The sequence below is a fragment of the Palaemon carinicauda genome, chromosome 8, assembly GCF_036898095.1.
Source record: "Palaemon carinicauda isolate YSFRI2023 chromosome 8, ASM3689809v2, whole genome shotgun sequence".
NCBI lineage: Eukaryota > Metazoa > Arthropoda > Malacostraca > Decapoda > Palaemonidae > Palaemon > Palaemon carinicauda.
In genome coordinates this window covers 64,484,578-64,512,403 of record NC_090732.1, presented here as the reverse complement: position 1 = coordinate 64,512,403, position 27,826 = coordinate 64,484,578, and the positions used below count along the sequence as shown (strand labels likewise).

General features: G+C 39.3%; 1 protein-coding gene across 2 annotated transcripts in view; it reads left to right on the top strand.

Annotated features, from left to right (window-relative positions):
* LOC137644900 (uncharacterized) overlaps window positions 1-27,826 on the top strand; it is a 609,857-nt gene that overhangs the window by 378,353 nt on the left and 203,678 nt on the right. For both annotated transcript variants that reach the window (XM_068377778.1, XM_068377779.1), the window contains exon 5: window positions 1,596-1,796. In XM_068377778.1, coding sequence (XP_068233879.1) covers window positions 1,596-1,796 — 201 coding nt within the window. The remainder of the gene's footprint in view (window positions 1-1,595; window positions 1,797-27,826) is intronic.

Here is a 27,826-nt window from a genome sequence, read left to right as displayed (position 1 = left end):
GAGCCGAGTTGAAAGTTCGGACAACTAATCTCCCATGGGAGTGCGAAGAGCATGCCCAAACCATTTCCATCAGCCCCTCACCATGATCTCATCTACATATGGCACTTGAGTAATCGCCTATAGTTTCACTACTCTTTTTGTGTCCGCATTGGTTACACTCGGTTTTCACACAAGTTTTTGATGACTGGGTAACATCAGCCATATTGTGATGACTGTTTGGTACCCTTGATAGTGAGGCACTTGTTGGCGGAAGGCCCCATTTTTAGTACCATAAGAAATAGATATCTGTTTGAGGCTCAAGGTGAAGATGGGAGGTTCATCCTTGCCAAGATTCTTGGGCATGATATATCGTACCATGCTAGCAGTATTTTTAGATTTATTTCAGAAGTAGATCTTCCAAAAGCTATTTAACTTCTATAAGGACATCTTTGATTTTATTTTTTTAATTGAATTTCCTTTTCTTTATTCATAACAAATGATATTGGCATTAATGACTTTAAATGTCAGGATGCGTGAAAGCTCTCAATCAGTCAAGCAATCTACATATATCTTGTTCCTCAACAGCAACTGTTACACACAGATCGATCATCTGGCACAAAGTTACACGAAGGAGGACCTTTATCTCTCGGTATATCTCAAGAAGCAATCCCTCCTTCCTCTATTTCTTTTAACTTGCTTAGTTTGACACTGCCAACACGGGCATTCCTATCCATGTTCTATCTTCCTTTTAAGCCTACAAATTCTACATCCATGTGATTAGATGTTGGGAGTGTGATAGAGTCGCTTTACTGGCTCCCATACTGGACCAGAAAAGAGGACATGTTCAGAGAACCTTTCAGTATGGTTCTAGGGATCTTTCTCCAACAAATGTGCGAGTCTCCCTCCCTAAAGGACGAAAGGTTTGTACATGTGTAGGCACAAATAAATTTAAAAGTTAGTTTTCATTTTCCTAGCTATATAAATCTGAGTCATATAAATCAGATTTCCATCATCTACCCTCTCAATCCTAGGGTAATTACAAAAATGTCTACTCTTTGACAGTCCCTGGGGCTTTCCCTTTAGTGCCACCTGTCGTTAATCAACTACTTTGATTAAGATTCAGTGGCCTTTCCATTGCCATTGAATACATAAAGGTTTCAAGGTTTAAATGTCGTTTATGAATGGCAGATGCAAGGTATAGTGACAATGCCGTAGAGATTGACCATATACGGTATACATACAATCAGCACCCAAGCCCCTTCTCCACCAAAACTAGGACTTGGGAGGGACAGACAGTGGTTTGCTGATGACTCAGCCAGTAGACATATAGGCTCCCCCAAACTCACCATCCTTAGCTCACAAGGTTTTTGAGGTTGCAAACAATACAAGAAACATACGAGCTTGTGCTGATATTGAACGCCAGTCCAGGGGATCACCAGGCAGGGATGTTTTCAATAAATTACCACAACCCCATTTTAAAGGACAACTTTTTATAGCTAGGAAAAATAGAAATTAGTTTAAGATTTTCAATTCTTTTTATCAACATGCTCAACTTTTATGATGGAACACTGCTTTGAAAAATTCTTAATGGCTAAAAGTTTTGTATTTATTTTCAGAAATATTTTGACCTATCATGGCAGCAATCATTTTAATTCAAAGACTTTAGTAAATGTTATAGAGAGGAAAGAAGAGTTAGAAAATGAAATTCTACGATCAAAGCTGAAAGCCCTTACTTTAATTAAAAATGTAAAGAAGAAATGGCTATGCCTCAAAACAAAAGGAACTGGTATTGAAGAAGGAGATAAGGAGATTGAGGAGTAAGTGTTTATTTATCTTTTGTTCACAAAAAGAAATATAAATATTGAATTTTGAAGGATATTGTAGTATCTGATATGATTTGACATAAATTTGTTTATAAAAAGTTGAAATAATTACTTATACTTGAGCAGAATTTCCCAAGTTAGATATCAGACCCATAGATTAAGATTGAAGTTTTTGAGTTGATGTACCATCCAGAAAAGGTAAGTAACCTATCCCCAATTATAAACTCTTTCATGTGGTCTAGAAATCCAGCACTGCTTATACATTGTTTTAGTTCAAGTAGTGTTACCCATAATTAGTATGTTCTTTCCTAAGTGGAAATAAAAACTTGACTATAAAAAGAAATAAATTGATCATATGTAACTCAGCACAGTAGCCGCCACAGTGAGAGGAAGAGCTTCCATAACAACCTATTCTCCATTCATGCCAGTCTCACATGTTAACAATGTATTCCCCTATTATTGAATACTTTGACTAGACCCCTTTCTTTATCTTTTGTAGGATTCTCTCTTCTTCTTTTTTTTTTTTTTTAAATTTTGGCTGTTTAAGTTCACTTCCATTTACAGTATATGGTAAGCCTCCCACATACAAATGTCAAACTTAGACTTTCACCAGTCTGTGTTCAAAAAAGGAATTTTGATGAAGGCAAACCTTGCTTTTGAGTAAGTGCTGTGTGGTATCCAATAACATAATTTTGTAAGGCTAAAATAGGGAATTTAATGCAGAAAAAAATACCAAATAAATATTGTCTTCCCTTCTCCAGGGCCAATGTATTAACGTGCATTGCATAGCACGTACTCGGTGAGTATAAGAGAAACCCATGGGTTCAGGTTCTATTGAACTCGTCATAGCACCTCTAATGCATAAATACGTCAGACAACCGGTGAATCAATATTGGTACTAGAGACAGTGCCACTAGGGCACTTGTTTGTGCCCAGCTACAATCTTATATTCGGATTAAGAATCATATAACTCCCTCCATACATGAGGTTAGGGAGGAGGGAGCGTCTTGGAGACTATACAGCACCTCCCAAAAAATTTTATTTTTTATTTTTCAAATTCTCTTTTCCCCCTTTAACAAAAGGATGCCTTGATGAAGAATATGAGTTCTTTGTTGAAGCTTCGCGATAGATAAAAAGGCCCTCAAACTGGAGAATAATTTTTTCCTCAGTTTAACTCTTAAGTTTCTCTCATATTTCTTCCATTGCTTTATACTACTTCAACCTCCTTCATATTGTATCAACTGTCTCCCACCTTACTGCCCAAGCTCTCATCCCCTTTTCACTGTCAAGGATTATTTGGAAGGGTTACTATTGCTGGGATTGGAATTTTCTTTTTTTTTCAAAACCAATTGTGAGAGTTGTGGTGGTCTTGTCCACTATCCAATAATATTTGGACCAAAGGAATGTCTATTCTTGTACTGGCATTTGGAACTATTCTTGTGAAGAAATTTGCCATTTGATTGTATATAGACAGGACTTTAAGCACTCTGTCTGGTTTGCTGCCACTATGATTAAAAGTGAGGATGATTGAAAGTTCCATATTGTGAAGGTTTTTTCCCACGGAATGGGACAACTTGCCGCGGTCGACTTGTAGTATCCTAACTGGTCACGCATAACTGACCGCAGACTAACTGGCCTCTACGGTAGTATCTATGATTGAAATAATGACGACTTTCTCACAAGTAGATTACTTGGCCTATAAGGGCTGGGCACCTCACCAGTTTGATGGTTTCCTATTTGTAATTACTGTACAAACATATATAATTTGTGTAAAGAATTGTATATTTAAGAAATACTAAAGTTGTAAGTGTGCATTGTAAAATGCTCTCTTAACAAATACCTTCCACAATTCCAAAACAGATACGCTCACAGTGAGGAAAAGAGAAATATCGTAGTGATATATATACATACATACATACACGCGCGCACACACACACACACACACACATATATATATATATATATATATATATATATATATATATATATATATATATATATACATATACACACACATATATATATATATATATATATATATATATATATATATATATATATATATATATATATATATATACACACATATATATATATATATATATATATATATATATATATATATATATATATATATATATATATATATATACATATATATATATATATATATATATATATATATATATATATATATATATATATATATATATATATATATATACATATATATATTTATATATATTTATATATATATATATATATATATATATATATATATATATATATATATATATATATATTATATATATTCATATACAGTATGTATATATGTATATATATATATATATATATATATATATATATATATATATATATATATATATATAAATACTGTATATTATATATATTTATATATATATGTATTTATGTGTGTATATTATATATATACACACATTTTCAATAGAATTTTTGCTGATAGTATCACGCAGTTTTGGAGATGGAAAAGGTTTTGCAAGGCGTGAATTCTCATAATGAATGGTGTTATTGTAAAACACATCAATGAACCTTCCCCAACTTCTTTGTAAAAATTAAATCACAGCTCGTAGGTTGTAAAATGCATACTTGAGTTGTAATATACTTAAGTGAATATGTATGAATATGATACATAATTCATATATATATATATATATATATATATATATTGGTTATATACTTAAAACATGGTTGCATATTAACTTGTAAGTGTAAACATTTTTCGCAATTACCCCAAAATATTAATTATAAAAGCAAAGCAAACTGGCCGCGGGCAGTTAGTCTGCGGCCAGTTGGGCTGTAGCCAGTTAGCGTGTTGGCCGTCACCAATTGTCCTAGACCCTATTTCCCATAATATAAACTTGAAATTATATGTATGCTATGGAAAGAATAAAATTAAAACTCTGTAAGGATAATCCTCTTAACGAGAGAATGCCTTGAAGTATTCATGTGGTTTTTTCACATTTTTGAATAATTGTGACATGCAAGAGTGTTCTCGAACATGGGGAACTTGCTCCCCTGTTCGAATCTAAATTTCTCTCTGTCACCTATTTCTTCTTCTCAATCTTACTTCAACCGTCTCCTAATTTTATAAACTTTTTGTAGTCTTGCTTTCCTAACTCTTGAGTATTATTTCTGTCAATTTATTATATATGTATGTATATATATTTTAATTTTATTTTTTCATTTATTTATTTATGTATTTTTAATTTATTTAAATGGCATGCATATTTTCACATTTCTTATGACTGCCTGCTCAGATAAATGGGAGAAGGAATCATGGTTTGGGAGGTATTTGCACTCAAAGCTATATATATGAGAGTATTGGATGATCTCAGCCATCCTAAAGGTGGTTTGAACCTTTCTAGCAGAACTATTATCAAGTGTTAGGTCATCGGAATCTGGGGGGATTCAATCCTTCAGGTGGGACTCTATCTTCTAGCCGGAAGCCCATCATTACAGATATGGGCATGATGATGCCATATTTTCTTGGTCTTAGTCCTAACAGGCAGGTTTAGTATACACCTGTGCCTCTATATCTGTTTTTTTTTCTATCCTTCGTGTAGGGTATGGAGTAGACCATCTGGGAAGTATACTTTCATTGTGCCAATAGTGGAGAATGTGAATTACCTTTTCATCTTATGATACTTTCTTAATATTCTCAAGCAGGTAAACCAACCAAGCAACCAAAAAAAAAAAAAAAAACCCAAAATCCCACCCTCAACTCAGGACATCTCAAACACTGACTCCCCATCCTCTGGATATGCTGACTCCCCCCCCCCCCTCCCCCCGGCACTGTTGACAACCTCTGATAATTTGATTAGGGAAAATACTGTTGATGACCTCGGAACTGGAAAGGTCTATTCTACTGGTATTCAAAGATTGAGTAATTTGGGTAACATGAGGAACCTTCGAATCCTTCATGTTACCCAAATTCCAACAGAGACAAATTATGATAATCAATATAAACCATTTGAGTGCTATGGATGTGTAAAAGAAATAAGGATGAAACTTGAAGATGAAAAATGGGATTCATGGATATCTTACAGTAGTTATGACAAAGCATTGAGAGCAATAAGTAACGTGAATAATATTAAAATTAATAAGTTGAATGCCATGGCTGCTCTCTGCAATAAGGCACCAAAGGATTTGTATGTATGTAGGCCTGCCAACTGGTTGGAAAAAGAAGCCGATTTAGTTATGCTTCCCAGAGAAAGCCAAAACCACCAATGTGGCTTGTAGCTGAATCAAGGGGGTTACAGGGAATTATATCTAAATATGCAATTCAATTAAGAAAAAATAATTACTTTATCCATGCCAAATCTAGCAGACAATCTGTAATACTGTCCAACATAAAAACAACTAAGGAATATATTAAGTTGGGTGTCAAACCCTACCTAAATTCTAGGTATGGAAAGGGAGTAATTTTTAACAAAGATCCATATGAATTTACAGAGGAGGAAATAGTAGCCATGTGTCCACTAAATGTATGGGAAGTACTCAAAGTCCCAGGTACATTGATGATTATCCTTACTTTCCAGGATGCTGATGTACCTTTTCATATCATTGTAAAGGAAATGAATAAAGTACAGTGGAACCTCTACATGCCCTTTTTTTTTTTTTTTTTTTTTTTTTTTTTTTTTTTTTTTTTTTTTTTGCCTGGGCCTTTTGGCCAGACACGGGCTTTTGCAACCTTGCAGCCCATAGGTGTTTTGGTAGGATTTTTTTGGGGTTAGGTATTGGGGTATGGGGTATTCTGCAACTTTTATTTTTAGGATATTGGGGTTAGGTATTGGGGTATGGGGTATTCTGCAACTTTTATTTTTAGGATATTGGGGTTAGGTATTGGGGTATGGGGTATTTTGCAACTTTTATTTTTAGGATATTGGGGTTAGGTTTTTGGGTTTGAGGTTGGTAACAGGCAAAGATAAGCCTGTTTAGAAAGTGAAGAAGGTGACTGTAGGAAGGGGACATCCTTCCCAGGAGCCCACTGGCTCCAGTCTTTAGTTAAAGAAAAAGTGTTATAGTAATAAGTCCCGATAAGTAGGAGAGGTCGGGAAGGAATTAGAAAGTTTTTAGTTGGAGATATTGGTATAGGTGAAGTATGAAAACTTCATAGTGGTTTAAGCTTAAGTTATTAGGCAGAGGTATAGAAGAGAATTCAGCTATGTAGGAGAGAGCTGAAAGAAGTGAATAGTAGCTGTTTGAGTGGTAGGAAAAGGATGGAATAAAATATTCCAATACCTGTAATAATAGATAAAAAAAAGTAAAATAAAGATTTAATAATAGTGATTATTAAGACAGTCTGGGTATTAATGGTTAGAGGGGATACCTGAACTGAAAAAGAAAGATTGCAGTGGAAGAGGTGTTGAAAACCAGAAAAACCACCAATGGCTCTGCACATCCTCCTATCACTGAGAGGAAGGACAGGAGCGCAAAACTACCTCCAAGCAAGAGTGCAGTTATTGACCTCAGCCGCCAGCAGTCGTTCTGATCTCAGCAGAAAAAGTAGAAAGGAAAGGGTTTTTCAGATGGCAAACTGGTGCAGTTGTTACGTTATCTAGGTGGAGGGTAGCTGCGGAGAAAGGCTGAGAGGGCATCAACATTTGCAATTATGTGTTTGACAATTGCTGTTGCAGTTGCAGGATTATTTGGGTTGAAATCCTGTCGAAGTAGGCTAGTTTCTTGACAGTGCTGTAGGTAGTGCTGTAGTGGTTCTTCTGTGTCTAGATTACAGTAATTGCATGGTCTTGTTCGTCTGTGCTATGTTGCTTGGTCTTCATCATTGTCTAGGATGATTTGCCCACAACATAGATATCCCAGTTGCAGTCTACAGATGATGACAGCGTTCTGGCGTGGTGTTTTCCTTGGAATTGGGTGTGGTAGTATATTAGTAGCTTCAATATACTACTTTGCAGATCTTGATCCATTCAGAAAGGCTCGCCTTACTTCACTGATCCTTTGGATGTTGCAGTAGGCTGCCATTTGATTCTGGATGGTTTTGAGTGAGGGTTGCACAGTAATACTTATTGACTGGCACATTAAGGCTGATTTTGCTAAGTGATCGGCCTCGTCATTGCTAGCAATGTCGGTATGACTTGGAATCCAGTTTAGAGTCACTTGTCTGTTGTTGTTTTTGTGATCTAAGGCTAGGAATTGGATTGCTGTTATGAGATAAACATTCTCTGTTGGTTCCATGTTTCTGAGAGCCAGGATGGCTCCTCTGGAATCTGTATGGATCGTTGTGTTTCCATACTGTAGGTCGGCTGAGTGTTCTAGGGCTTTTGCAATAGCCACAAGCTCAGTTTGTTGTGTAAAGGCATTGTTAGAAAGCAGGGATTTCGCGGTCTACTGATCCATCTGTATAGTAGATGTTGGGTGCAGGTGTGTTGTTGATTGCACTCTTTGCAGCTTCAGTTAGTTGCTCTGGTGTACAGAGAGCTTTGCTGGCTGCTGGTAGGAGGGCAAAGTTGTATTTGATGGGGTCCTGAGCCCAAGGGGCAGGAGTGCAGTAGCTTTCGTGCTTTTGTTGTCCCTTGGTTTTGTGGGCCTCATTTTGCATTTGCATCCTTCTTAGTGTGTCTAGCAGTTTCTTTGCATGAGATTTGGATGGGTCTATCTCTTCTGCTAGAGCTAGGAGTTTTTTTAGTTTGTTATTAAGTGGGCTTGTCCTGTCTGCTATGATTGACTTGAATATTATACTGCTATTCCTAATGTCAATTCTGGCTGACAGGGAAATTAGGTTAGTTTCTGCTCTTAGTAAGCAGAGTCTTGTCCACATTGGAGTGCCACAGATGAGTCTCATGGCATTGTTTTGCACTACTTCCAATGATTCTTTTTGGGTGTCAGTCATTGTGGTGAGAGTAGGTGCTGCATAATCGATGTGAGATCGAATTGCTTGTAGATAAAACAGTCTGAGGAGGTTGTTTGATACTCCTTGTTTGAGGGAGGACATTCATCTCATGGCTGATAGACAAATTTTTGTCTTCTCTCTTAGGTAAGTTACTTCATTGGCAGGTGATAGCGTTTTGCTAATGATTACTCCAAGGTACATAATTGATTTACCCATTCAATGGCTTCACCCCTCAGAGTAAAGTTCTGAGGGTTTTGCAGATGTTTTATAGCCATGGCTTTTGTTTTGTTGGTATTGATCTTTAGACCAAGATCGTTGCATTTGGTCTGGATCATATCCAATGCCTTTTGGGTGGCATTTCTTGCATGTGCTTTGTTTGGACATATGATGCATATATCATCTGCATATATGAAGATTTCCACTCCATTTTGGAGATTTAGAGGGGCTAGGTTCTCCATTAATAAATGGAAGAGGTAGGGGCTTAGAATGCCTCCTTGTGGTGTTCCGTTTTCTAGGGGGATGAAATCGGTTGTTTTTCCTTGGAAGATAATTCTGGCTTCTTGATTTGTTGTGTAATTTCGAGTCCAGGCTAGTAGATGTCCTTTTACTCTCTTTTCTACGAGTGTAAAGAGAATGGCTGGTGAGCTGGCTAGCTCAAAGGCTTTCTCTAGGTCGAGATATATGACTAGGGCTTTTTTGTCATTAATTGTTGATAGGACATCTGTTATGCATTCTTGAGTGCCTATGCCGCTCCTGTAGGCATATAGGCGGTGATGTAATTGGCCTATTTTCCACTGCAGTCTGTTGAGTACCATTTTAATGTATTCCAAGGCCCAATCTGTCATAGTTGCTTTGAATTTTCTCCAGTCTGCAAAGTCTGGATTCCACCTTTTGGGGGGTGGAGGAGGAGGGGGATATTGCTCCAATTCAAGGTTGATTTCTATGGCAATGTGATCGTTCGTTAATACAGGGTGCAGCTGCCATCTAGCGCCTCTTTGTATGGCTCTAGAGAGGAGGGCGAGGTCTAGTTGTCCTCCTTTTAAATGAGTAGCCTCTGTAACATTGTTGATGATTGTTACATCCGGATATTCTTGCAGTAGGGCATGCAAGTGTCTGCCTGTTTGATTTGCTGCAGTTACTGAATTCAGGAACGGGTGATGGGCATTGAAGTCTCCTGCAATTATTGTGTCATCAGCAGAGGCGGCTGCGAAGAGAGCCTCTGCATTGATGCTTTTTGCTGGGGCTTTGTAGATGTTATGTACTGTGAGAGTAGTGGCAAGCAGGGATATCTGAATACTCAGAGTCTTTGCCTCAGTCCCACAGTCAATACTTGGTGCTATCTTGGAGGGAATGCTGCTTTTAACAAGAGTTGTTAGGCCTCTTGTTGTTGGTGAAAGATACGTAGAGTAGACTTTATATTCTGAAAAAGCAAATGGTATGTTCTCGTTGAGCATTGTTTCTTGCAGTACAATTATGTCAGGGTTCTGCACTGAAGTTTGAGATTGCAGGAATGCAAACTTGTTTCGTAGGCCGCACACGTTCCATTGGAGCACTCTTACCCGATTGTTTTGGTGGATGTTTTGGTTGTTGTATGTGGTTGTGTTAAGATCGTTTGTGGGAGGATCTATGAAGGGAACTGAGCATTGAGTTCAAGGGCGGCATGTTCAAAAACGAAGTCGTCAAGAGACTCCTGGGTGAACTTTACTCTACGGGACTGCAGAAAACTGCGAAGGATATTACTTATGGCTGCTAGAATAGCATCCATGGGGCAAGCAGAGAGGTCATATGAATTACTATCAATATCAAGGGGGGGTGAGGCGGGGCGAGAAGCGCTTGGTTGGCTTCTGACAGCGGGCTTAGGTAAAGTGGGGAATTCTCTTAAGGAGTGAGAAGAATTGGGTGTGTGGGTTGCAGGAGTGGATGTGGATGAGGAAGGTTTTTTTTGGCTGTGGAATGGCAGAAGGAGAAGTGAATTTTAGGGGTGAAGGAGTGACAGGAGTGCGGGAAGGGGATCTTCTTGACTTTGGAGGAGGTTTAGGAGGGCGTTGAGGTTTAGGTGCTGGAGGAAGGCTTGGAGGAGAAGGAAGTTTAGGAATGGAGTGTCTGGAGGGATTTGGAATTTGTTGGGAGGTGCGGTTGGTAGGGGGTTGCTGTGTTCGACGTTGCTGACGTGGGCGAAGGTTGTAATGACGATCTGCTCCATGACGGTCTGCAATCCGTTGGAGCCGAAAGGGACATCTGTCATGCCAAGCATGATGAGATCCTCTGCAGTTTGGGCAATGGGCGGTTGTCTGGTATCCGGCCTTGTGTCTGGCAATACAATAGGCAGTAGGGTGCTGCCTGCTGCTACACACTCCACAAATCTCTGGTCCTGTACATCGATCCTTGTGGTGGCCGAACTTCTGGCAGCGGAAACATCTAAGGGGTTCCTTGAAGTATTCCTTGGTGTAGAAGGTGCCCCAGAGGCCAAAGGAGAGCTGAAGAGGGCGAGGTCCCTTGAAGACTGCCTCTAGCTTGTGCGATCTCCTTCTGGCCTTCCCCTGACATCTCTTGGCAGTAAGAATGGAGGGGTGTTGGAGCACAGGTTCGAGAGGGAGGTCAAGATCATAGGCAATGATGATGGTGGTCGGCCTGTCGTTGTGGTCGAGCTTTCGGACGTTCTCCTGCTGCTCTAGGAAGGTCTTGGTGGATGGGTCCTGTGCAGAAATGACCAGCTGTCCCCTGCGATTGGGACGTATGGTCATTTTGAGGTGCGGGTTGCTGGCCTCCATGGCAGCAACAGCAGAAGAGGAGGTCATGTTTGGTCCTGGGGTCAGCCTGAACTTCACAGGACTAACAGTGTTGTCCTGGGATTGAAGAGCAGGTGACAGTTGAGTGGGGTTGTCCTCAGTGTCCTGGTGGTCTTCGTCGTCATCTTTCAGTCCTTCTGGGGTTGCTGGGAGTTAGATGACCTCTTGTTGAGAGTCCCTGGAGGTCCCTGCAACAGGTTCAGGTGTCCTTGGGAGGTTTTTGTGGCTCCTCAAGGTGAGACACCTAGGCTTCTTTATCCTTCCCTTCTCCACTCTAGTACGAGGGGAGGAGGTAGGGATGGGGGAAGAGCCCCTGGCTGCCATCGCAGACGATGATGGTAGCCTTCAGCAGTCGATGGGTTCTTGGTATCAGGTGTTGTCTCAAATAACACTCGAAAAATAAAGTGTTAAGCAAGCTTCAATTTTTCAAGTCGAGAAAAATGAAACTCTATGGGCAAAGCAGTGAAAATTTCACTTACTCGCTGGTTACGATGATCCTTTCACTAGCTTGTTACGATCTTAATTCGTTCCGGGAACTGCTTCATATGTAAAAACAATCGTATGTATGGGCAAATATTCCCATAAGAAAACACTGTAATTTTTATAATTCGATTCACAGGCCAAAAACCTATGATAACTCCTTAATAAATTACTATACATAATTATACATAACAATTATACAATTGCATTATATAGGAAAGATGTAAAAAAAGAATAATTATTAAAGAAATAATGAATAAAAAAGGGGTTTTTATTGTCACTTTACCCTAGAGACAGGCCAACGTAGGTGTAGGAATTGCTACGCAGGATGAGACGGACGGTCAGCGAGGAGGTAGAGATGGTGACTGCGTTAACATACCGTAACTTACTCTAACTTACACATCGTGAACTTTAACCTAACTTAGCTTATTTATTTTTTTTTTTATTTTTATATTCTATATTTTTTTTTTACATTTTTCTGATTTTGAATTTTCATCAATTTCTCTCAATTCAATCTTAGTTTTCATTGCTTCACTTTCTTTCTCTTCATCACAATCACTAGACCGCTTCGTAGATTTTTTAAAGAAACTATCGAGAGAAAGATGCTTGGTACGGCTTTTGAGAATTTTTCTGAAATGGGTTAAACAGACATCATCGAATTGCGAAACTACACGGAAAACCTGAAGTTTCTGTGGGTGATACTTATCAATGAAATTAACCACATGTTAATGATATGCTAACATCTCTTTTATTTCAATTGAACTTAAGATGTGCTCTACCTCCTCGATGTCCTCCGACTCACTCAACTGTGCTTGGAACTCATGATGCTGCATGGCATGCAGCTCCTTGAGTTCCTCGGTGGTGAGCTCTAAATGACAGTCCTCGACGAGTTCAGTGATGTCATCTTTATCGACCTCCAGACCCATGGACTTGCCGAGGGATACAATCTCTTCGACGTCCTCCTCTAAGGCAAGCACAGGTTCAGGCTCGAGGCCAAACCTTCAAAATCTCTGGGAGAAACAGCATCAGGCCAAAGCTTCTTCAAAGCTGAATTCAGTGTCCGTTGAGTCACTCCCTCCCAAGCCCGATCTATGATCTTCAAGCAGTGCACGATATTGAAATGGCTCCTCCAAAATTCACGCAAAATTAAGTTGGTGCTTTGCGTGACATTAAAGTACTGCTTAATTAAGTGCTTGGTGTAGGGCTTCTTATAATTAGAGATGACTTGCTGGTCCATGGGCTGGAGGATAGGGGTAGTGTTCGGTGGAGCATACAGCACTCTGGTGAAATTGATGGTATCATCTTCAAGTCCTGGGGGGTGAGCGGGAGCATTATCCAAGCAAAGCAAGCACTTTAAAGGCAAATTCCTCTCCTGTAGGTACTTCTTGACAGCAGGGCCGAAAACTTTGTTTACCCATTCAACAAAGAAAGGCCTAGTAACCCAAGCCTTAGAATTAGCACGACAGAAAGCATGCAGCATGTCCTTATGGACTTTATATTCCTTAAATGGCCTAGGCTTTTCGGAATGATAAACCAATAACGGCTATATTTTGCAGTCCCCGCTGGCGTTGGCACATAGGGCAAGAGTCAACCGATCCTTCATAGGCTTATGTCCTGGCATTTTCTTCTCTTCGGCGGTGATGTATGTTCGACTAGGCATCTTTTTCCAAAACAGACCGGTTTCATCACAATTGAAAACTTGCTGCTCTACGTAGCCTTCATCATCCACAATCTTTTCAAACTTCTTAACAAAATTGTTAGCAGCCTTGGTATCCGAACTTGAAGCCTCTCCTTGCCAAGTAAGTGAATGAATTCCGCTCCGTCCCTTAGATTTCTCGAACCAACCGCAAGACGCCTTGAAGTCCTCCGTTGTAGGATCGGTTGAACTCTCCCCCTGTTCACCCTCAGAGCCCGCCGCCTTCAAGTCACAATAGATAGCGCTGGCCTTCTCACAAATGATCGTTTCAGTGATCGTATTGCCAACAATCTCTTTGTCGTTTATCCATATCAACAGTAGGCGTTCTATCTCTTCCAGGGTAGGGGTACAACGTTTAGAAATAATGGTGATCCCCTTCGATGGTTTGACTGCTTTAATGGCTGCCTTCTGCTTGATGATCGTTGAGATCGTAGACATATTCCAGCCATATTGTTTAGCCAGATCACTCACACGCGCACCGCGCTCATGTTTTTCTATAATTTCTTTCTTAGTTTCTAATGAAAGCATTGATGTCTTCCTTTTCTCTCCACTACTACTACCTATACCAAAACTAAGCTTCTTAGGACCCATGATTATACTTAAAATCAAAAAGGAAATGTAAGAAAAGGAAGATAAGCCCTGTTGATAACAGATGAAACAGAGGACAACCACACAATGCGCACGAGAACAGAGAACTGACCGATGCGACGCTTAATAGCGTCCCTCCGACATGCTGCCATCTACTGGCGTAAACAGGAAATTACGATCGAGGCTTCGAGAAAATTCTACATGTATGATTCACATCGGATGTTGGAGCATGACTTCGGGTTTCGAGATGAAAATTTGATCGAATTTTACTTTGTTGGAACAATTGTATGTAAAGGTAATCGTATATAGAGGTTCCACTGTATTACCATTCAAGCAGAAACCACTGCAATGTTTTAATTATTTCGAATTTGGACACCCATCTAAAAGTTGCAAAAATGAAAAAAATGTGTGGCATTTTCTCTAAATTTTACCATAGAGAATGTGCACTTGAGTCTAGGTGTTTGAATTGCATCTTGAATCATAAATCCACTGACAAGAGCTACGATCTGTATAAGTTGGAAGAAGCTGCCCGCAACAAATCTAATTTAGAACATATGAGTGTGGGACATGCCAAAATACATTTAATAAATTGAATAGTTATGCTAAGGAATTAAAATCAAACCCACCTAGTAATGCCAATAGTTCTAGAAAAAGAAAAATACCATCTGATAAAATGGTGATTGACAAGGTAAGCATATTACCTCCTGAGGCTTTGTCACGGTGTATTAACAATGGGGTATTTCCCATTTCTGTACAACCTTCCTCTCCCATGACAAAAAATAGTACAAACCTCTCTCAGAACATGTCCTTGCCTGATTTAATGAAGGTTCCACTTAAAACCATTTTACCTGATTCACCTGTAGTGGGAAATGTGCAAAAACCTCTAATCCCACCATCTTTTAATCGTAAAAGAGAGAGACCTCCATGTCTCTCAGCCCCCTCCATTAGAAACATTAAAGTTATGACATCAAATAAATTTGATGTTTTGTCTGTTGATGTTTCTGATGATCTTGAAAATAACTCGAATAAATCAGAAATTCAAGTTGAGGTCCACCATCTGCCTCAACAAAGAGATCAAAAGGACAAAGAAAAAGAGAATCTTAAAACTCAATTTATCAAGACCATCTCTAAAGAAACTACAGGAAATAATGTTAGAGTAAAAATTGCTAATGGGAAGACCTGAACCATGATGTCTTATCAGAAATAATCCATAGTTTTCTCCTCCATTTTGCAATGGAATTGTCATGGTTTAAGGGCCAAATATGAAGAATTTAAGCTTATAACTCATGAGCATTCCCCCATAATTGTATGTCTACAGGAAAGCAAGCTTGATGATAATACCCCTTGTCCTGGAAAGTATGTTAGTTATAGAACACCATATAATCAACAAGCAGGAGCCATGGCAGAAATCTCATGTACGTTCGTCGAGATGTTCCACAAATACCTTTGTCTATTCCTACACCCCTGCAGGCAGTGGTTATACAGATTGATATAGGGAGAAAATATAGAAAATGCTCTCTCTACTGACCTAATGATAGCATTTTGTATGATAATTTAGTAGAGGTGATTCAACAACTCCCTCAACCTTTTCTCTTACTGGTAGATATGAATGGTTGACATCCTTTAGGGGGTGATTTTATAGCAAACACAAGGGGCAATGTTATATTATCAATTGTGGAAAATGAGGATGCTGGACTTCTTAATACAGGAGAGCCAGCACACTTTCATATCCAGACAGGTACCTTGTCGTGCACTGACCTATCAATTGCAAGCTCTAATTGCCTTCTCGACTTCAATTGGAGGACATTAGAGTATTGGCATACTAGTGACCTTGCACCAATCATAAACACCACCTCCACAGAGATCGCACTGATGGAATCTTGACAAGGCGGACTGTGATAGATTTCGTGAGCTAAGAGAAATTGAAGGGAATGCAGAACAGTTTGAAAATATTGATGATGCCATAGACTTACTAAATGGAACCCTTCATACACCAGGAGTTTATTCAATTCCCAAAATAACAGTGTTAGTCAAACGACAACCAGTTACCTGGTGGTTTGCAGCACTAACTGCCCCAAGAAGGTCTTTAACTTGATTTCGCATATTCCATACTGAGGAGAATTTAATTATATACAAGAAAAGTAGAGCACAGTTCTGTCGTGCCATGAAAGAAACTACGCGCCAATCTTGTATATCTTTTGTTTCCTCCATTTACAGTAGAACATCACCGTCTTCTGTATGGAGGAAAGTAAAAAGATAGCAGGCAAAATCACCCACAACCAATCAGCAGTGTTGAAGGTGAATGATCAGTATGTGACAGGAGGAACTGAAGTTAGCAATGCCCTGGCTGATCATTTCTCAAATGAATTATGCAAGGGTGAAGCAGCTCCAGGTTACCAGTTTAAGAGTATTGAAGAAAATAAAATTTTTTAATTTTGCAACAGGAAGGAAAGAGTCATACAATTTTCCTATTATTGAAAGAGGATTTGATTCTGCACTTGCTATGTGTAATGATACAGCCCCTGGACCCGATTGAATTCCACATGCAATGATTAAATATGTACCTGTTAGTACCAAGTTATTTATTTTAAGCATTATTAATAAAATATGGCATGATCATAGTTATCCAGGTGTTTGGGAACTAGCTATTATTTTAGCCTTTTTAAGACCTGGAAAGAATAAGTTTTTAGCTGCAAAGTATCAACCAATTGCATTGACATCTTGTATATGTAAGATCACGGAGAAGATTATTAATACAAGACTGGTGTGGTGCCTGGAAAAAAATATTTTATCACCTATCCAGTGTGGGTTTATAAAAAAGCACTCAACGACTGATGTGCTGATACGACTGGAATCCTCTATTTTTGAAGCCTTTGCTTCCAAACAGCACCATGTAACAGTCTTATTTTATTTTGAAAAGTCATATGATAATGCATGGAGATCTGGTATACTCAAAATCATTCACAGATTTGTTCAAGTGAGAGTGGAGGAAACTCTATTTGAGAGGAAATGTCAAGAAGGATTTCCCCAGGGTACTGTGCTAAGTGTAACCCTATTTGCACCAGCTAATGATAGGATATCCTCAGTTTTCGACAAACAAAACTGTTGTTTTCCAATTCTTTCGTATTCAGGGACTATATCCAGACCCGGATATATACATCAAAGGTCAACGGATGCCATGTGTAAGTGAAGCTAGATTTCTAGGGTTGATATTTGATTTTAGGGTTACATGGGTTCCTCACTTGAAAGCCTTAAAAGTAAAAGGCTTTGAGGCTCTGAATGTTTTAAAAGTTATGTCCCATACACTTGGGGGCAGACTGCAAAATTTGTAATTATACATGGCCTTGATTTTTTCCAAAATTAGTTATGGGTGTGAAATATACTTTTCAGCCACCCCAAGCCGATTTAAAGTTTCAGATCTTATGCTGGTATCAGATTTTCTTCAGGAGCCTTTAGAACTTTGCTTATCCCAAGCCTTCTTGTTGACGCTGAGGAATTACCTGTAGAACTCTACCGGATGTCTTCCATTGTTCGGTATTGGTTTAAGTTGCAAAGACTCCTTAATTCTTTAGCTTGTCAGACTGCAAACCTTATAAGGCATTATAGATATTTTGAGTTCCATCCAAAATCTCCTCAACCTTATGGTTTCCATGTAAAACGTCATAAGACAATCTAGATATAGGTAGAAATAAAGTGTTCCCATGTAGGATATCATCAACTCCTCCATGGAAATTACCGGATATATCTTTTTGTAAATATTTAATTGGTATTAAAAAGATTATGGATGACTTAAAAGACAGTTTGCTTTTTATGGAACGTGTTAAAGAACACAGGGAATCGACATTTATATATACTGATGGCTCCAAATCTGATGCTGGTGTTGGATTTGGAATATATAGTAGTGCTTTTAATTGTTGAGGTGCAATTCCTCTTGCATCCTCTATATTTTAGTTCGAACTGTATGGCATACTAACCGCTATTGTGGAAATAGCGTTAATAGACGAGGGCAATTTTACCATTTTTAGCGATGCAAGAAGTGTTCTACAAGCTTTAGAAATTTTTAATTCCAATAATCCTCTAGTGTTAAAGATTTTATTGTGGCTTTTCATTATTGGCATGAAAGGTATAACAATTCGAATTTGCTGGGTTCTGGCACTCATAGGTTTGTCTGGAAATGAGAAGGCAGATTTGCTGGGAAAGAATGCTGCAACCCAGTTGCCATCAGGGAGATATCCCATTCCCTGTAATGATTTCTTACATTCAATTAAGGATTATATTTATAATAACTGGCAACAGTATTGGGATAGTTTAGTTGAAATTAAAGATGAGAGAAATAAGTAATGTTATATTCCCTCTCTGGTCTAAAAGGATTCTCCAAAAGTGGGAGACTACTGTTTGTCGTCTTCGTATTGGTCACACTCAGATGACACAAATTTTTACTTTCTGGCCAACACTAACCATATTGCAACGACTGTTTGATACCCTTGACAGTGAGGCATTTGTTGACTAAATGCCCCACTTTTAGCACAGAAAGATATAGATATCTGTTTGAGACTCAAGGCTAGGATTTCATGTTTATCCTTGCCAAGATTCTTGGACATGATGTGTCGTACAACCCTGGTGGCATTTTCAGATTTATTTCAGAAGCAGGTCTTCTGCAAGATATTTAATTATTTTTTATGCCATCTTTGTTTTAATAGTTTCAATTGAATATTCTTTTATTCTTAATTTTTAATAAACGATAGTTCCGTGAATGATCTTCGATTTCAGGATGACAGAAAACCTAAAATCAATCAAAAATTCCAAGTACAAACATAAATTTTGAAATATATGCCACTTTTGAAGACCCTTCCAAGGCTAAAATAGACTTCATAAAAGTTTTTCTCCTTGGGAATCGTCAAAACACATAGAATGGAGGATAAGTAATTCTAGCAGGGTTACGTATATTACATACTAAAGTGATAGATGTTCTAATCTGCATACCTCATAAAGCAGTTCCCAGATGCAGTGAGGTTGGCACTTTTTTCAACCATACAATCTATTTTTAGCAATTGTAAAGTTTCCAATAGAGAGATATTTATGTTATTGCCAGAAAAGTTTTTTGGAAATTTTATTGGACAGAGAATTTCTCGATTTTTTAGATTTTATGAATTTTAAGACAGGTTTTATAAACAAGATTTAAATTTCTATTTATCACAGATTTATAAAAAAAAATTTCCTTCACAGAATACAAACTTTGTTTTTTAGGTGGCACACAGCTATAAAACTTTTAACGTGGTGTAAACAAGAGTTCCGGGTTTTACCATTGTTTGTGAAGCACTGACTGGGACTGCTGATCGACTCGGCAGCAGGTCGCGTTCTTCCCTCGGAAAAACGGATCAGCAGACTCAGAGAGGTTGCGGAGCCGTTCCTGTCGCAGGAACAGCTACCAGCTCTCCAGTGGAAAGCTCTTCTAGGTCACCTCTCCTCGCTGGAGAAGCTCGTTCCTTTCGGGCGGATCCATCTCCGCTCCCTTCAGTGGTGTCTAAAGGAGCAGTGGTCGACAGCCATCGATCCTCCCTCTTGTCCAGTCCTCATGGAATGTGAGGTAAGGGAGGATCTCCTTTGGTGGCTAAACGAGGAGAACCTCATGAGAGGGTTTCTCATAAACCTTCCTCCACCTCAGTTTTGTCTGTTCACGTACGTGTCCACGGAAGGTTGGGGTGTACACCTGGACGACAGTCGTGTCAGGTGTGTGGTCGGAAGAGGAGAAATACCAGCACATCAACGTACAGGAAATGATGGCAGTCTAGACAGTACTCATTCATTTCCAGGCCCGTTTGAGAGAGCACTCGGTAGTGCTGATGAGCGACAACACGTCCGTGGTCGCGTACGTCAACAAGCAAGGGGGCACGCTCTCACGTCCTTTGCACCAGTTGACGAGGCGGGTATTTCTGTGGGCAGAGAGTCAACACGTAACCTTGTCAGCCAGGTACATTCCAGGCAAGAGAAATGTTCTGGCAGACGCCCTAAGTCGCAGAAACCAGGTAATAGGGGCAGAATGGTCTCTTCACCCTCAGGTAGCGAGTCGAATACTCAGCCTCTGGGGAGAACCATGCATCGACCTATTCGCAACACGGCACAACGCCAAGCTTCCCGTGTTTTGCTCTCCAGTACCAGATCCCCCAGCTGCGTTCGAGGACGCACTGCAACATCCTTGGGATCGACTGGATTGCTACACATTTTCCCCCTTTTTGCTTGCTTCGCGCAGTCCTGTCCTGGGTCCCAGTAACCCCAGGACTCAGGATGACTCTCATTGCTCCGTTATGGCCACACATGGAGTGGTTTCTCAATCTGTTGTCACTCCTGGTCGAGGCACCGAGAGAGCTACCACACTGGCCCAATCTCCTTCGGCAACCCTTGTCGAGCAGGTACCACCAGGCGGTGCAGTCGCTCAGACTTCACGCGTTGAGACTATCCGGCATCTCCTCAGAACACGAGGCTTTTCGCGACTTGCTGCGAGAGAGATGTCAGGGTACCCTAGAAGATCCTCCTCCTCAGTCTATCAGGGGAGGTGGTAGGTCTTCTGTGATTGGTGTAGTAGAAGAGGTGTCTCTCCAGTCGGAGCCTCTCTGACTCAGATCGCACACTTCCTAGTCTTTCTTCGGAGAGATAAGCTCCTTTCGGTTTCTACCATTAAAGGGTACAGGTCTGCCCTTGCAATGGTGTTCCATCTGAAGGGCATAGATATCTCCAACGCCCTCGAGATTTCTCTGCTCATTAAGAGCTTCGAACAGTCGAGTCCCCCGAGGGGACTTCGAGTTCCCCAGTGGGATATCACTCTAGTACTCGGGTCTCTTACTCGTGCTCCGTACGAACCCTTGAGCCGTGCGTCAGACAGGTCCTTAACCCTTAATACTGTTTTCTGCTAGCCTTAGCATCGGCGAAGAGAGTCGGGGAGTTACACGGCCTTTCCTGTAATGTCACTCAAGCAGAGGGTTAGAAGATCTCCTTGAGCTTCGTGCCAAGACTCGGAACCCAGCGATCCACGATCCCAGGTTTGAGGCCTTCACTATTCCTTCCTTACCGGATGCGGCGAGTGGCGGTTCAGGTGAGAGGCTTCTCTGTCCCGTTAGGTGTCTCTGGCGCTATCTTAAGCGAACTCGGCATCTCAGGCCTGAATGTCGACGACTTCATTAGCACTGGCAGAACCAAAAAGGAGGTGTCGAGGAACACGATATCCTTCTGGATCCGTGAAACCATCTACAAGGTGTATGAGACTTCCTCAAGAGTCCAAGCACCAGCGAGGGTTAAAGCTCATGAGATCAGGGACATTGCCCCCACACTCGCTTTCAAGAGAAATCTTGCAGTGGTCAAAGTGCCGAAGGCTGGCGTTTGGAAACGCCAGACCACCTTTATGGCTTTCTACTTGAGGGAGTTTACGCACAAGTCCTTGGACACCTTTGTTCTTGGCACTGTAGTAGCAGCTCAAGCTTTTTCTGACCTCTCCAGTTCTTCCAGGATAGGGAAGTCTCTTGTCTTGATTTTATGGTATGTTTGGCAGTGTGAAAGCAGTGTGCATGTGCTCCGCATTTCTCTCTTGTCTCCTCCCTTGGGGTCCCATACATCAAGACAAGTCTTTCCAGGTAAGATTGCTAGAGTTTGTGTACAGGTTTCTCCCCACGTCTTCTGCTAGGCAGGGAAGACGATGAATGTATAAACACTTTGCCCTTTGGTTATGGAGGTTCATCCAGTTACTGCGACCCTAGGGTCAAGTTTCTCTTACATTCATGCTCTCAGGTCGCGCGATGCTCTTACCCATCGCGCGACCCGGCTCCCAGTCTCTCAGACCCCACCATCATCATGTCGGGTTGAGAGACGGGTTGGTGGATTTAGTCCTCTGCTCTCATTCGAGACCAGGTCTATATCCGGGCAGTTAGCTGTTCACAAGCAGCAAAGGCAGACCTTCCACCAACCAATGAGTCATCCTATGTTGAATGATTATGAAGTTTGTATATCGCGTCGGAACAAATGACAATTTTTCCTAAATTTTATTTTTCCTAGCTATACAAACCTGTAATCATTTAATATAAATGCCTGCCTCTACCACCCCTCTCATGTTCCACATTGAGCCTAAAGCGTTTGAATGAGGAAAGCCGGCTGGCGGTGGTGGAGGGGGGGCGGAGGTAAGCTCCGCCCCTTACTGCCAGCCAACCAATCAGCACAACTGCCTGGTTTTCTTTTTCTTCGGCTGTTTCTGAAGTGAATTCCAATATTAAATGATTACAAGGTTTGTATATCCTATAGTAAACGATTACAAGTTAGTATAGCTAGGACAAATTGTCATATCTCAGTGTAAGAGAAACGGTTAAGGGAGTTTCTGAATCAACTCTAATAAATTATCACACAAAATTTTATTATTTGGAGGTAGGTACAGAGAGCATATTGCATATTTTCTCCCCTTATTAATCTGTACAACCACTGCCTGCAGAGGTGTACAAAAAGACAAAGATATTTGGGGAATATGTCGACGAACGTACATGAGACTTCCTTGGCTCCCTGCTTGTTGATTATATGGTTTCTATAACTAACATATTCTCGAGGACAAGGAGTATTAGCATCAAGCTTGCTCTCCTGTAGACATAAATTATAGGGGCATGGTCATGAATTAGGAGCTCAAGGTCTTCATATTTCCCCCTAAACCCAGAAAATTCCATTGCAAAATGGAGGTGAAAACTATGGATTATTTCTGGAAGACATAATGGGTGAGGTCTTCCCTTTGACAGTTTTTAATCTAACATTATTCGACATTAAAAATTCAAACAAGGGACTGGTTTTCATGTAAACTAACTGGTAGTTTGAGGAACTGACTTACTATTGGCTTGTATAATGACTTTATTAAAAATCTCAAGGGCTTCCTCCACAGTGGGATAGTTATCAGAATCAATTTATAGTGTGAGCACAGTAAACAATGCCCATTACCTTTATCATTTACTCATCATAGAGATCTTGGTGCAGCTATTCCATCAACTAATTTGATTAGGATTGGAAAATGGTCACCTCCAATACCTTCATCCATTACTTCCCATGAAAAATCTAATAAGCACTCAGTAGCGCATAATGAGATATCTATAGATGTAAGGGTTCCATTTTGTACATGAAAATGTGTTGGTGCTCCAGTATTCAAAACACCAAGCTCTTTCTTTTCAATGGAAGAAAAAATGTGATTGCCTTGGGAGTTGGAAATAATATCCCCCTCAATCGATGTCTCCCGGTAAAGTCTGCCAAGAATAATTGGCTCAGGGAAGCTAATCTATCAATTTTGAAGTTCTTGTTCCAGGTTTTGGTCAGCTCAATTGGATGGTAGATATATGGAACAGATGGTGTATGAATGTTTAAGATGCATTTGTACTGTTACATCTTGAAGATTTTGTAAACAAATCTTGTTATGGAGGACATCTCGTTGCAGAAGCAATGCCTTCCCACCATGTCTACCTTTGTCTTCCTGGGCTTCATTATGATAAAATAAATATCTGGGACATGATTTATTTTGACATAGCATTGTTCCTCTCCATGATAATACAGTATGATTGGAAAATATTCCTAATTAGTATTTTCAAAGATTCTCTATTGAAGAATTGTGAGTTTGCTATTCATAAGTGCAAATTATGATTTATTTCTATTTAATCATTTTATCTTGGGGAAATTTCTTACAGGAAAAGTTTTTGTTATGGATTCTTTATCAATATTTCCTGGTCTTCCATCTGGTGTTCTTTCTCTCTTCTTATTTTCTTTCTGATTAATGACAGTTTCATGTAATAGACTGTCTTTTTCCATGTTGGTATTGTCTAATGATGTGTCTATGTAAATATTTATAATGCTTTTAGATGGACTAACCACCTATTCTAATGATGCAAGTGACTTTAGACTAGTTTTATTCTGTTCTTCATGCAGATGTTCTGAGCTTTCTTTGGATCCGGAGTGTTTCTGAATATCTTTTTGTTCTTTAGGTATTTGTTTTGCTTTTTCTACACTTTCCGGACATAAATTTACGATAGGGCTTTCATCTTGTATAACTACTTTTAAATCTTTCTTTATGTTAGAATGGGGATACTATTTTCATCAAAGCGTTTTGGCAAATTTTTCGTAAAAGCCAACGAAAAATTTTGCCTTGGCTTTATCTGTTTTTCACGAGCTGTTACAAGCCTCTTTAAAAGTAACCCTTTCCATGGTTCCATTGTCCTGAATTTCCTTTTCTAAAATTAAATTAACAGCTTTTTATTTTACTGGGTGTGTGTCCCCACAACCAATACAATATGAACTCTCTGTACATGCTCTGTGACTACATTTTCCAGTTTGCACAAATACGTGGCTTATTACTTAATTTTGCTTTGTATTTTGGCTTAGATGGCCACACATTTGGCAATGTTAACATAGAAATGGTGAAGGAATGAATGGTTTCATCTTCAAAGATTGCCAACTAGCTTTAAAAACATTAAGTAGTCTACACTGATCAAAAGTTACAACCAAAGTAACAAGAGGAAGATGTACTCCAACTCTCTTTCTCATTTTAACTACTTTTACTACTCCTTAACTTTTCAGTTCATCCTCAATTTCTTTTTCCTCTAAGTCTAGCAATTTTGGAGCATAAATCGCTCCCCTACTTTGATTGAAAATGTGGTGCAAAAAGCATGTGACTCTATGACCATCCAATGTTGAAAGTGTTTTTAATCTTTTGCTTTGTATTGGGATAGTGTGTGTATCAAGAAACTTCCATTTCCCTTGGGAAGAGTTTTTGGCTGCCATCCACATACATTACCTATTTCACAATTAGCTTTAAAAACATTCACATGCTCATGTCTACCATTTTCAAATTCCAAAATAAAAAAATGCTCATAATTCACTACTTCATAGTGGACCATGTAATACTTCTGCTTTTGTATATTTTTCTGTCTTGTCATCATTTCTTATCCTCTTTTTTTTCTTCTTCTCTAAAGTTTTCTTATAATCCCTCCTCACATGACATGAATACGGTTTCAACGTTACAATATTATAACCTGAGTTGTAGTTGTCTGTACTGTGATCCATGTTCCTATTTTGCAGGCCGTCACCAAAGGGATTAGTTGTCAAAAAAAAAAAAAAAAACAGCAAGCCAAATTATCTACCTCTTACCGGAGGATGTCAGCTCTCCTACCCCATGGGGCTCAACATGGGAAGAGGTTTCAGTGGGAACCAGTCCTCTATTAGAGAGGGGCAGCCTCTCAGAAGGGTTAGTTTCCACTCCCATAAACAACTCCGATGCCTGGTATCACCCATTACCCACAAATATGGGAGGCTTAAAACCAGATCACTGGAGTACGACTTCATATACTAAGTCTGCACCCAATGGGGTCTGCCAGAGGGTGATGGTATCTGAATTTGGATCATATTCAAAACCTGGACAATGTTCTAACTCTGGTCACCAACAAAATTTTGATAATGCAAGAGAAAAACTGGAATAAAGACAAAGGCTTATAGGAGTCCAGTCTTACTCTAGTCTCTCAGAACTGGCATTAGCAGTAGGTTGAACCTGACAGGGTAATATATCAACCCACCGCCAATGCCCAACCCATCATTGAGACTCTGAAGCCCCTCTACTGCAACAAAGTGCCGGACCATCAGAGGGGTTACAGTCTGAATGTACTCTTCGAATATGACAGAAATGGAAAAAAAAAATGTTTTGCTTGTTGAAAACTTGAATACATTCATATCAGCCCACTGAATTATTTTGTCAATTGAGAATCGTAGTTTTCTCTCAACCATTTCCATTCTAGCTCCAGCAAATAATATGTAGAGATCATCTACAAATAGGGTTAAGAGAATATCTTTTGGAATGACAGAGAATTTCACATTAATGGCTAATGCAAATTGGGTTAAAATAAGCACACTACCCTGGGGTACTTCTTTCTGACATTTCATCACTGACAGAGTTTCACCTACTCTAACTTGAACAAAAATCTATTTGAAACAAATGCTTGAATGAACAATGGTAGCTCTCCTCTCATTCCCAAATTATGAGTGGTTTTATGTATATCACATCTCCATGCAGTATCATATGCCTTTACAATGTGAAAAAAGACTGTTACATGGTGCTCTTTGGGAGCAAAAGCTTCACAAATAGAGGACTCAAGTCATACCAACACTTCAGTCATCGAGTGCATTTTTCAAAATCAACACTGGACAGGTGATAGAAAACCTTTCTTCTCCAGGTACCACATTAGTCTTGCATTGACCATTTTCTCCATGATCTTACATAAACAAGGTGTCAATGCAACTGGTTAATAGTTTGCTGCTAAAAAAAACTATCCATAGCAGGTTTTAAAATGTTAAAATAATGGCTAGTTCCCAAATATTTGGATAGCTATGATCAAACAATATCCTGTAAATAATGCTTAAAATAAATAACTTAGTATTAACAGGTATATGATTAATCATTGCATATGGAATTCCATTGGGTGTAGGGCTGTATCATTGCATGTAGCAAATGCAAAATTAAATTCCCTTTCGGTAAAAATTGCATTGTAAGATTAATCCTTTTTTTATTGCAAAATTCAAGTTTCCACTCTTCAATGCTTCTATAATGATAACAAGAGGCTGTTTCACACATCCATAATACAGTGGAGACATTTTCAGCCAAAGTAATGCTAACCTTAGTTGCTAAAGTCACATACTGACCATTTACCCTCAACACAGGTTGAGGGTAAATGGTCAGTTTTTCACTTTTCTCCATACAGAAGTTGGTGGTGTTCTACTATTGACTGAGGAAACAAATGATATCTAATATGGTGCCTAGCTTCTTTCATTGCATGACGGAACCTTGCCTTACAATTATTGTATATAACTAAATTCTCCTCAGCATGACGTCTGCGCAATCGAGGCAAAAATCTTCTTGTGGCTCTGTGCAGGGCAGTTAGTTCTGATGACCACCAAGGTACTGGTCACCATTTAAATAAATATGTGGAAATGGGAATTGAATTGATTCCTGCCATATATATATAGTTCAATTCAGTAAGTCTATGGTATCATCTATGATTTCAGACTGTTGTGTATTTACTTAAATTTCCCTTAGCTTTCAAAATCTATCCCAGTCTTCCTTGCCAAAGTTCTATCATGGTAATATATGTAAGGGTGGATTATTGTTTTTATTTACAATAATGGGATCATGGTCACTGGTATGCCAATCATCTAAGAATCTCCATTTAAAATTAAAAAGGCAGTTGGAGCTTCCAATTGAAAGGTGTATGCATGAAAGGGTACTTGTCTAAATATTAAAGTGTGTGGGCTCTCTTGTATTAAGGAGTCCCACGTCCTCATTTACCACAATTCATGATATAATATTGCCCCTTGTGTTTGCTAAAACATCGCCCCATAAAGGATGTCTACCAATCATATCTCCAAGTAAACGAAAAGGTTGAGGGAGTTTTTGAATCACTTTTACTAAATTATAATAGGAAATGTTATTATTTGGAGTCCAGTATAGAGCAAATTGTATATTTTCACCCTATATCAATCTGTACAATCACTGCTTGCAGAGGTGTATGAATAGACAAAGAAATTTGGGGAT